Source organism: Heterodontus francisci, chromosome 1, assembly GCF_036365525.1.
Source record: "Heterodontus francisci isolate sHetFra1 chromosome 1, sHetFra1.hap1, whole genome shotgun sequence".
Lineage (NCBI taxonomy): Eukaryota > Metazoa > Chordata > Chondrichthyes > Heterodontiformes > Heterodontidae > Heterodontus > Heterodontus francisci.
Genome location: NC_090371.1, coordinates 78,189,733 through 78,202,017, shown reverse-complemented (window position 1 = coordinate 78,202,017; position 12,285 = coordinate 78,189,733). Strand labels below are relative to the sequence as shown.

General features: G+C 41.7%; 1 protein-coding gene across 7 annotated transcripts in view; it reads left to right on the top strand.

Annotated features, from left to right (window-relative positions):
- The window catches only part of LOC137370144 (probable E3 ubiquitin-protein ligase HERC1), a 480,710-nt gene that overhangs the window by 218,233 nt on the left and 250,192 nt on the right, over positions 1–12,285 (top strand). For all 7 annotated transcript variants that reach the window (XM_068032400.1, XM_068032409.1, XM_068032373.1 and 4 more), the window contains 2 exons: positions 2,350–2,433; positions 6,102–6,634. In XM_068032400.1, the coding sequence (XP_067888501.1) occupies positions 2,350–2,433; positions 6,102–6,634 (617 nt within the window). The remainder of the gene's footprint in view (positions 1–2,349; positions 2,434–6,101; positions 6,635–12,285) is intronic.

Sequence of the window (12,285 nt, the reverse complement as noted above, 5' to 3'; positions counted from 1 at the left end):
CTTGGATGGTTGGAAGGGAGGAGTTAACAGGGTAGGTGTTGTATCTCCTGCGTTGCATGGAATGGTGCCATGGGAAGGGAGTGTTGGAGGTGATTTTAGGAGTGAACCCTGGTCTCACTGGGGGAACGGTCACTTCAGTATGCTGAGAGGCGGGGGGATGGGAAGATGTGTTTTGTGGAGGCGCCATGCTGGTGGTGGAGGAATTAGAGGAGGATGATCCATTGATTACAAAAGCTAGTGGGGTGGAAGGTGAGGACAACGGAAATCTTTTTGTGGTTCTAGGAGGGAGGGGAATGGGTGAGAGTAGAAGTGTGGGAAATGGGACAGACACAATCTAGGGCCCTGTCAACCACAATGGAGGCGGGGCATAGAATCCTTGGTTGAGGAAAAAGGAAGACCTATTTGAAGCACTGGACGGTGGCATCGTCAGAACAGAGAAACTGGAAGAATGGAATAGAGTCCTTGGAGGAAGCAGGGTGGGAGGACATGTAGTCAAGATATTTGTCGAAGTCGGTGGACTTAAGGTGGATATTGGTTGATGGCCTTTACCAGTTTTGATAGGTCGTCGACCTGAAATGTTAACTCTGTCTCATTCTCCGCATGTGCTGTCTTGACCTGCTGAGTATTTCCAGCATCTGTTTTTATTTCAAATTTCCAGCATCTGGAGTATTTTGCTTCTGAATAAGAAAGCATCAGAATAGCGAATTCAATGTCAAATTAGGTACAGAAAGGAAAACAAAGGGAAAGATTGATTCGATTATGAAAGAGGGATAAAAGAGACAAAGAAAAAGTAAATTAATTTTTTGAAGTCACTAATAATTAAAATCGGCAGGAATGGGACTCCACACTTGTTGAAGTTAATTGTCAGTGCCATATAAGTTGTTTGACATCAATTGAAACTTAGCACCCCGTTAAAAGAGTACTTTCATTAGATTAGACACTTCCTAACTTTCTCTAATGTGTTTAGTGGATATATATCACATTAAGTACAGCAACTTCACAGCATTCTATGGTTTTCAATGCTTGAGTCTGTTGTCAGGATACCTGTTACGGTGCTGCTTCTAGAGCAACAGGGCAACACGGACAGCAACTTTTGGAATCCTGCATTTGACTGCGCATATGCAGTCACCAGAAATTGCTGACAATTTAAGCTTTAATGAAGCTCTTAGCCTCACCATTATTTCTGCCACAAAATCCGGCCCAGTGTGTCTGTTGTGAATTAGTTTAAACTTTTATTTTTATAAATGCCAATTATTTAGACTTTAAAATTCATCGTTCCCTTCTAATTGTTCACAAGAGCTGAATTCCACTTTCAGGTCACAAATGAACTTCTACTGAAATGTTTTAAGATTGGCCTATTTTTAAAAAAAAAAACATATTTTATAAATTTGTTGAAATATCCTTTCCTTCTAGCCCATCCTTTACTTTTTCAGTGACACTTGTGAATGACACTTCTGCTTAGTGTTAATTATATAGAACTTGGCTTTGCTAATGGCCAAAGTCAAAAGTGGAAGGTTTTCTTTTCTCAAGGTCAGATGCCCTACTTCTGGGATGCCAAAGGCAGCCAAGAAATGGCAAAGTTTCTTGTATGAAAAACAGTTGAATTTGTGTTTCGGGTAGCCATGGAGAAGTGGATTTAAGGAGGTTAGCCATTGTACTAACCTGGATATGGTGTACACTTCCTTCAATTTATTTCTAATTCTTTTTCCTAATCCCACTCATTGCTACTTCTTGTTACCAGTTTCTCTGTTGGCTGAGAGAATCAATCAATCAGTCAGTCAGAACCATAGACTTAATCATAACCTGTAATGTTCTTGTCTGATTGGTCAGTAGGGGTTGCACTTGAATGAGTTATGCCTGCTTCTCATAACCTTCCACACATTCAGGAGATAGATCAGCTTTCTATTGCTAATCCTTCTATTAGTAAGAACATAATTGTGGGAGTCAGTTGCCAGTGATCGCCAGAGCTGGCGGGCAGCCATAAAGGCGGGGCGAAAGTGTGGCGAGTCGAAGAGACTTAGCAGGAAAAAAGACAGAAGCGCAAGGGGAGAGCCAACTGTGTAACAGCCCCGACAACCAATTTTATCTGTAGCACCTGTGGAAGAGTCTGTCACTCTAGAATTGGCCTTTATAGCCACTCCAGGTGCTGCTTCACAAACCACTGACCACCTGCAGGTGCTTACCCATTGTCTCTCAAGACAAGGAGGCCAAAGAAGAAGAATTGTCCCTTAAACTTGGAATCAAATGTTGGATCAATGGGGTGGGAAACTAGTTCTCTCTGGGCCATGGTGCCTTTTTTAAGGAACACTGGCCATTAATAGCGATGGTGATTTTTCTTATTTACCTTAGGAGCCAAAATTAGCCTTTGAAGATGTTGATGCAACTGAGCTGTATCCTTGTGTGATGTTTTACAGCAGTAATCCTGGAGAAAAGGTAACTGAATTATCTATTTTCACAGATTCAAGCAACTTCGTAGAAGCTTTGAATTTTAAGGCCAAAAACTTGATCAAAGGTGTAGGTTTTAAGGAGCATCTTAGAGAAGGAGAGAGAGGTGGAGAAGCTTAGAGAGGGAATTCCAGAGCTTAGGACTCTGCTAAAGGCACAGCTGCTAATAGTGGAGATTAAAATCGGGGATGCACAAGAGTCCAGAATTGGCGGAACGCAGAGATCCCAGAGCTTTGTCGGGCTGGAGGAGGTTACAGAGATCGGGAAGGATGAGGCCATGGAGAAATTTGAAAACAAGGATGAGAATTTTAAAATTGAGGTGTTGCCAGACTGGGAATCAACTTAGGTCTGTGAGCAGAGGAGTAATGGGTTAAACAGGACTTCATGCTGGTTAGGATATAGGCAGCAGATTTTTAAATTAATTCAAATTTATGGAGGGTTGAAGATGGGAGGTTGACCAGAGGAGCATTGGAATGTTCAAGCCTAGAGATACCACATATATGCGTAAGGTTTTCAGCAGCAGATGCACTGAGGCAGGAGCGGAGTTGGGCGCTGTTATGGAGGTGGAAGTAGGCAGTCTTGGTGATAGAGTGGATATGTGGTTGAAGCTCATCTCAGTCAGATAGGATGCCAAGGTTGTGAATAGTCTAGTTCATCCTCAGACAGTGACCAGGAAGAGGAATGGTGTTAGTGGCTAGGGAACATGTTTGTGGGGAAGGACTGAAAAAAATGGTTTTGGTCTTCCCATATTTAGTTGTAGGAAATTTCTTCTCATCAAGGACTGGATGTCAGACAGCAGCATGACAAATCAGAGACAGTGGAGGGGTGAGGGTACAGTCAGCATGTATGTGGAACCCGATATGTTTTCAGATGATACTGAGGGCCAGCATGTAGATGTGAAATAGAATGGGGCCACAGATAAATCCTTAGGAGGACTCCAGAGTTAATGATAGAGCGGGAAGAGAAGCTGTTGCAAGTGATTTCTCTGGTTGTAATTAGTTAGGTAAAAATAGAACTAGGTGAGGGCAGTCCCACCCAGCTGAACAACAGATGAGAAGTGTTGGAAGAGGAGGAGGATGATGTGGTCAACCATTTCAAAGGCTGCAGACAGGTTGAGAGGAATGAAGAAGGATAGGATAGGTCACAGTCATATATAGAATGTCATTTGTGACTTTGACGAGGGCCATTTCGGTACTGTGGCAAGGCGGAAACCAGATTGGTGGGGTTCAAACGAGGAGTTGTGGCAAACTTGGGCACACATTTGGGAAGCCACAATACATTCAATGACTTCGGAGAGGAAAGAGAGGTTGGAGATGGGACGGTAGGTTGTCTGCTAGGACAGAGTCAAAATAAAGATCATACCTTTTGCAAAGTGGGCGGCACAGTGGCGCAGTGGTTAGCGGCGCAGCCTCACAGCTCTAGGGACCCGGGTTCAATTCTGGGTACTGTGTGTGGAGTTTGCAAGTTCTCCCTGTGTCTGCATGGGTTTCCTCCGGGTGCTCCGGTTTCCTCCCACCGCCAAAGACTTGCAGGTGATAGGTAAATTGGCTGTTATAAATTGCCCCTAGTGTAGGTAGGTGGTAGGGCATATGGGATTACTGTGGGGTTAGTATAGATGAGTGGTTGTTGGTCGGCGCAGACTTGGTGGGCCGAAGGGCCTGTTTCAGTGCTGAAATTTTTTTTTTTTAAAAAGTGACAAAGGACAATAAAATAGCTTCCCATTTCTTGGGTGAGTAATTCAACATTCCACAATATGGTATATTTCAGCATCTTTTTGAGATGTCAAGAGTAAAGCAAATGTGTGCTCTTGTGATGCTTTCTGGGCAACCAGTATGTGTAATTTAGTAGTCTGCCTATTAATAGTCACTTAGTAGTGCAGAGCTTCATTATTGCTGAAAATAGAGACATTTTGATGAAGCTTTTTATCTTGCACATAAGGACAAATCGTAAGAATACCAACGTAAGGGAAAGCAACAAATTTATACTGTATGAGAAAAGTGTGATTGGTTGGCAAGTGGACTCTGATTGGTAGAGGCATTGCCATGGAGATTGCATTGGTTTATGGTGACTGACCGTTATAACTGCCAAGCTTTGTTGAAATTTAAACCAGGCAGCTTGACTCTGGTCAAGGCATTGCCTCGAGGAATGAACCAGCGAATGGCTGTCACTTATTTTGTTTAGCTGAAACAGGCGCAATGTGTGTACATGTTCTTTCTGTCTGCAAAGAACAGGGCCCTGTGTACTAATATATGTAGCTCTCCAGTAAGCGCAAACGCACCACACTGCGAGCCAGACTGACAATCTTAAATTGGTTGTCAGCATAATTCTTAGCACACTAAGGATTATTTAGCAAATGTCCAATCGCAGAATCACATCTAATGTTGGGCGCTGCGTTTTGAGCTTTGCAAGCACGGACTGGTTGGGTACGGCCTGTACCTTGCCCATTGCGAACAGCAGAAGGGGCATGTTGTTTGATACGATCTGCCAGTCTTTGGGACGTACGGCCTGTATATCTAGCATCACGCTGGCATTGAAATTCATAAATCACATTACTCATTTGTGTGATAGGCAGAACGTCTTTTCGGCTTGACGGCAGCGTCTTGTTCGTGGCGCACACCAGACGTATTGCTACTGCATAGTAGCAGCGTGAAACAGCTAGCCCCACCTGTTGCTCAAATTTTTGAGAAACATTAGATGTGATTCTGCGATTGGACAACATTTGCTAAATAATCCTCAGTGTGCTAAGAATTACACTGACAACCAATTTAAGATTGTCAGTCGGCCTCGCAGTGTGACGCATTTGCGCATACTGGAAGCTACATATATTAATACACAGGGCTCTATTCTTTGCAGACAGAAAGAAAGAACGTACACACATTGTGCCTGTTTGAGCTGAACAAAATAACTCGACAGCCATTTGCTGGTTCATTCCTCAGGGCAATTCCTTGACAAATCAGAGTCAAGCTGCCTGGTTTAAATTTCAACAAAGCTTGGCAGTTAACTGTCTTAAGTCACCATAAACTAGTGCATTCTCCATGGCATTGCCTCTACCAATCAGAGTCCACTTGCCAACCAATCAGCACTCTCTTCTCATACAGTATAAATTTGTTCCTTTCCCTTGCATTGGTATTCTTGTGAATTGTACTGATGCATGCAAGACAAAAAGCCTCAACAAAATGTCTCCCTTTTCAGCAATACTCAAATCTGCTTATTCTTGGAGCTGTGGGCTACTATAAATTTTGACTCTTATAAATGCATGTATATGTTGATTCTAATCATTTATTAAGTTGAATTATCATTATTGTCAAATATTAAATCTACTGTAAAAAGACTATTCCGTGATCTGCAAAAAGTCTCATCTAGTTATCACCTTTCTGCTATGCACATTTTAGTTTAGTTATCAGATGCAGAGAGGGTAATTCCTAGTTATACACACCAGATTTAGGAGCTAAACTGCATTTTAAAAAATGTGCATTGTAAATTCCATTGGATGTAAAAGTCATATTTTTATCCAGGATTTATGACCGGTAAACCTAGACTGATGAAATCATCAATATGCCTGTGATTTGCCTACAGGCATAAGTGAATATTTACACATGTGAAGCCAATGTCATATATTTTCCATGGAAAGTCTCAAAATTTGGCATCTATTTTAGGTGGCTCTTTGTGACATGCAGATCCGTGGAATTTCTCGAGACCTCCTGCCTGGTGAACCATTTTGTAGTCCTCTTATGACAGTACTGGCAGAAGCTACTGTACAGTTGATCAGAAAACTCCATAGTTATGACAACTGGATGTCTGCAATTAACCACCACATGCTTTGTAGGCTTGAGCTGATTGGTTCGATAATGAAAGAGGCGAACATTTTGAAGCTGAATAAAACCCGCAATAAATGTTCTGCAAAGAAAAACACCTTTGAGGAAAAAGAAATGAGAGGACAAGAGGAAAAGTTATTAAAGGGTGAAGATAAGGCTCAAGGCATCACAGACTTGGCAGAACTACAGCTAAGAATGTTATGTAGAGAAGTATGGCCTGTTTTGGCAGTTGTTGGTGGAATTGACTGTGGGCTTCGAGTTGGCGGTCATTGTGTACATAGGCCTACAGGTCGCAAAGCAACCCTTTTAGGAGTTACGAAAGAAGGAGGCACCTCTGCAAGACTACAGTGGGAAGATGTAGAAATCACCATCAGGTACAAATATTACATCAATTTAGAAATTAATGTTATTCTGAAATGTATGCACTTAATATGAGGAATATCAGTATAAAGGGCAGAGGCCACTCGGCTGTCCCATCTGTCAGAGAAGGATGGAAGTGCAGGGGTACCTAATGAAGGGAAAAAGGAAGGGCTATGAGAGGGAATGGCGGAGAATATAACTCTTCAACATGTGGAAATCTGTTTGTAAAGTGGGCATTGTTCCTCATATATTCAGCTGCCCTATACAAATAGGAATTGCCATCATCTCAAAAGGAAGGGAAACGATCATCTAAATAATTTAAATAAAAACATTGTATAACTATCTAGGCCAAGTGATCTTCCCTTGCTGTGTTATATACAAGACTTTTCTTTCAGCAGTGGTACCCTTGGTTCCTTTTTTGGCAGCTGCAGACTTAACTTGTCTATCCAAACTAGAAAAAGTTTTTGTTTATTATTGGTTTTGTCTGTGCAGTTTTATTGCCTACATTCTAGGAGTAAGTAGTCTAACTACTTGAAATCTCTTGTCACTGCTGGTCACAATCTGCTTGGTCATCAATGTCATTTTTTTTCTGGCTGATGCAGTACTTGCTGCTGCTTTGTATTGATCTGTTGAAGCCTGCCTCAGTAGCTTTAATCCCTGTTGACTCCATTTTTTGCCCTTCATTTAGTTCATTATACGTCCTTGTTTCAAAATCAGCATCAATTGCCATCGATCTTTCCCAGTGACCAGTATGCATAATACTTTCAAAAATGTAAAGCTCTTTTGCTTGATGTTTATCACTTTCTTCCAAGACACCCTATGTTTCATTCCTCCAAATCTAGAGAAACCTCAAGGTTCAACCTGGAAGTAATCTTGAGTTTCAGCTCAAATAAATAGTAAGCTGGAAACCTCCCAGAAACATTGCATTTTTGGGGGGAAGGCATCAAGATCAAATGGGGTCCAAATGTTCTCCAAGAATTGCTCGCAAGGGGTTTTACTGCCTCCATGAGTACCAGATTTAGTATCCTCCAAATCGCGGATCAAGAGTTATTCCAATATAGCTTGACACTAAGATGCTACAGAAGGACCCTCGTTCTTGGATTTCCTGAAGGATTTCTTAATTGAGCATTTCTCAGCCATCATTCCAGGAAAAGCTAGACTCAACCTTCACCTGAAGTATTCAGATACATCTAGTCAAATTGCCCAAAGTGTCTTGGTTGTAACTGTTCTAGAAAGATCTTGCAAAATTTCACTGCAGATTTATGTCTTTGGGTCAGGAATGTTTCTCTGTTTTTTGCCATGCCTTCCTTGAAACCAGTGCTGATCCTCCCTAATGGTCAGTGAAAATATGGTCATCAGATCTTCTGGCACCACGTATTAATCAGTGCCCCAGAATTTCAGGCAAATAGGATACTGTGAGACAAATGGAGATCTGATACCGTACAATGATGTTGGTATTTTGAGATGTATTATAAGAGCAGGGATTTTATCCTTCGCAACAACTGCTAACATCCAGAACATCTTGAAGTGTTAAAACTGAGGAAAGATTTCTTGCAACCATTACCTCAATCTGCTAGGTAGTGAGATACCAGCAATTCTTTTGTACCTGCAATTGTTAACACTGGCAAAACTTGTCAAGACTGCAGAGTCCACAGTGCTGTTGTTTCTATTTGTTATTTTTGGTGGGGATGGAAATTAGGTATAGCTACGGTGAACTATGTGGATAGACTAAAGAATTACATCCTGTATATCAAAATGTCTGCTTTATATGGAAGCACAATTAAGGATAAAACCATTTTGAAGAGAAGTTAGCAAGTTGTTTTTTTTCTGTATGAGCTCATGAGCTAGGCACCCTTAGTTAGTATCATCTAAAGGGACAAACAGGAACCCACACCAGTGCATTTCTATATTGAAATTAAAACAATTTGTATTTGATAACCTTTCTAATGAGTAGCTTTAAGAAAAACTAAATCGTATGAAAGCAGGCAGTACTGTCCTCATTTTTACAACAAAAGAAATTTTATGGCAATTTTTTTGTGTGTTTGCGAATATATTACATTGATATTTCTTTTGGTAAAATGACAAAACTGGCTCATATTGTACTAACATGCATAGCCCATTGTTCCAGAAGATGACCCTACTTCCAACTTGGTTTCATCTTCATGTTGTTTTGGAATGCTGAGAAGATGATGATCCAAGGACATCGGCCTTTGACTCCCAAGGTTCAGTTACAGCAGAGGGAGATTATCAGAAATTGTTATTAGCACTATACAAGAAAGAAATACTGTCTATAATGTGCATAAAGAAGCATATTACAACAAGCAGGTGAATAATACATAAAATATTCTTTCGCTTCATAAGACCTAAGATTACTGAAGAAACAAGTTACAACAAAGCTGGCATTGATGGCAAATAATTACATTAATAAAATCAGATATTCAACACATTACTGAGAGGCAGAATTAGGACATAAACTATACCTACTTCCTGGTAGTAAAAGGGTTCATTACTTCCCTTTATAAATTATCATTTTACCATCTTGCCATGAGAAGATGAAGGAAGTCAAAAGACTTGAGCATTAACAAAGTTCTACAAAAGTCCCCTTCGATCTGCTACAAATGACCAATAGTCACAGAAGGTATGACCTCTACAATCCTCACTTTTGGATTGATCAAAAAGTAGCATATGCAGTTACACTGAGATGTGCGAAAGCCTTGATTAGAAAATACATGTCAAAAAACAGGTACCGAGAATTCCTCAAGTGGCATTGTAAGCAACATGACTTGACAAAATGTTAATTACTTGTCGTCATCCTCTTGACCATAGCTTGGACGCACACTACATCTCATTGAACTATGGTTCCGCTATTTGGAGGTGTGTAAATTCTCAATTGCTTCTTCCCACCTTACATGCTGTCGCCCCTTCTCCCAATCCAATTCCTCATCACACAGCCACCCTTTCTCAGCCCAATGCTTGCTGACATCATCATTGGCCGTGTTTCTTCAGACTCTGCCCTAATCCACAAAACAACACCAACAACATGAGAAGATGAAGGAAGAATGGCTGCTTCAAAGTCAAAAGGCTTGAGCAAAGTTCGACAAAAGTTGAATATTGTTGTAATCCACAAGACTGCAATCATCACCCCCTCAAAAAAATGTATTCCTCCATTTCCTCCAACCACTATCCTATCTGCAACTTCCCCTCTTGAATCCTTGACCAGGTTATCACTGCCCAGCATGCCGGCCACTTATTTCATTGCTCCCTCTTCAAATCCTTTCAATCTCCAGTTTACATCTGCACACAGCACCAAGGTTACCTTGGAAGATGGTAAGAACCAGTATCACTGACATTGCAGTTCTTCTTGAGCTCTCTGGCATACTCTGTCTTTAGCCATCTCTCCTCTGTGGTACTGCCCTAGCTTGTTTCCTGCCCTATCCTATCCTAATAAAGCTTGTGTATCTCCATTAGTGGCTACTTGGCATGTCCCCATATGTTTCACTTGGATGTGGTGCAAAAGTAAATGTGTTGGCCTTTTTCTTTGTTACCTCTCAGTGACTTTATGCAAAGGCGTGGATGCTGATGACATCGAGCTCTGCTTCTCTGCTGCTATCCTTGACTTCTCTATCAGTGCTGTGCTGTCCATCTGTTTAACCAACATAAAATCTTGGTTGAGAAAGAATTTCCTTCATTGCTAAGAACATAGCTATTCCCTTCTGTCCTGCAGTAAATTTTGCACATTATCCTTTGACTCCATTCCTCTTTATAGCAGTGCACTCAGACTGTGACCTTGACGTAAAAAGAAAAGAAAAAGAAGTCTGCACTGAGTGCTGCTTGAGTGCAGAGTGTGTAAAGCTGGGAGTTTGGTGAGTGAGGGGATCTTAAGGGTTAATCTCTCTCAAAAGTCTAGCTTTTGTTTACATTTAGCAATTGACTAAAAATTACTGTTTAAGAGGCAAGTTAAGTTTCTTCCAGTCTTAAACAGGGATACACAAGCTTTCTGAGAGCAGCTGTAGCTAGTTAATTAGATAGCTAGCTTAAACTGGTTTCTGAGCTCTAGCAGAGCTGGATCATCATTATTTTTCAGAGAGTATAAATATAGGGGTCCCTGAGTGCTGCCTGTCTGCATTGAGTGCTGCTTGAGTGCACAGTGTGAAGCCCGTAGTTTGGTGAGTGAGGGATTTCAGTAAAGAAGGGAACTATCAATTAATTAAGAAAAATAAATTCCCTCAACACAATAAAGATGGCAGGACAGGTGATGTCACGGTTGCAGCATGTGGGAGCTCCTCAATGCCACTGCAATCCAAGGTAACTACATCTGTCTTGTCTGTAGTTTGAGGAGCTTCGGTTCAGAGTTAGAGATGGAGGCCAAGCTGCAGACATTGCGATGCATCAGGGAGGGGGAAAGTTCTCGTAGGCAATCACACCTCAGTGATTGGTCAGAGATGGGAGGGTGTGACTATGAGTCAGGCAGTTAATGAGTTCGAGAAGGTCGGAGTGGAAAAGCCTCAGCCCTTGCAATAGAGCAACAAGTTTGAGGTTCTTGTAGCTTGGTATGGGCAAGTGCAAGTGCTGTAGTGTGGATGAGCAAACTGACCATGGCACCGTGGTACAGGAAGCCATTCAAATGGGGGGGAGTTAAAAGGATAGTAGTGAACAGCATAGTCAGGGGAATAGACACTGTTCTCTGCAGCCGAGAGCGAGAATCCAGAGGGCTGTGGGTTGTGTTGCCTGCCCGGAGCCAGGATTTGGGACATCTGCTCAGGGCTGGAGAGGAACTTACAGTGGAAGGGGGAGGATCCTGTTGTCATGGTCCATGTAGGTACCAACGACATAGATAGGATGAGGAAAGAGGTTCTGCATAGGGAGTATGAGGAGCTAGACACTAAATTAGAAAGCAGATGCTCAAAGGTAATATTCGTTGGATTATTACCTGAGCCATGTGCAAATTGGCAAAGGGCAAATAAATTAGAGAGATGAATGTGTGGCTCAAAGACTGGTGTGGGAGAAGTGGGTTCCAGCTCGGGGGACACTGGCCCCAGTACTGGGGAAAGTGGGGGCTGTAGCGTTGGGATGGACTTCACCTGAACCGTGCTGGGACCTGTGTTCTAGTAAGTCGTATAACTAGAAGTAGAGAGGGCTTTAAACTAAATAGATGGGGAAAGGGATCATGCAGGGGAAGATTGAGTAAATTAAAGGGAAATGACAAGGCAATAGATCAAGGTAGCAATGACAGTCATTGCAAACTTAGTGTGCAGCAGATAAGGCCAGAGATTACAAAAACAGTTTTTAAAAAAAACGGAATTAAGGTCTCTGTATCTGAATGCCTGCAGCATTCGCAATAAACAGATGAATTGTCAGCTTAAATCCAAAGCCATATAGCTGATAGCTATTACAGAGATGTGGCTACAAGGAAACTGAAGCTGGGACCTGAATATCCAAGGGTACATGACGTTCAGGAAGGACAGGAAGCTGGGAAAAGATGGTGGGGTAGCGCTGTTAATTAAAGAGGGCCTTAGTACTGTTGTGAGAAATGACCTTATTTCTAAAGATCAAGACTTAGAATTCGTTTGGGTGGAGCTAAGAAATAGGGACAGAAAACATTGATGGGAGTTCTTTATAGGCCACCAAACAGCAGTGGTAATGTCAATCACAGTATAAATCAGGA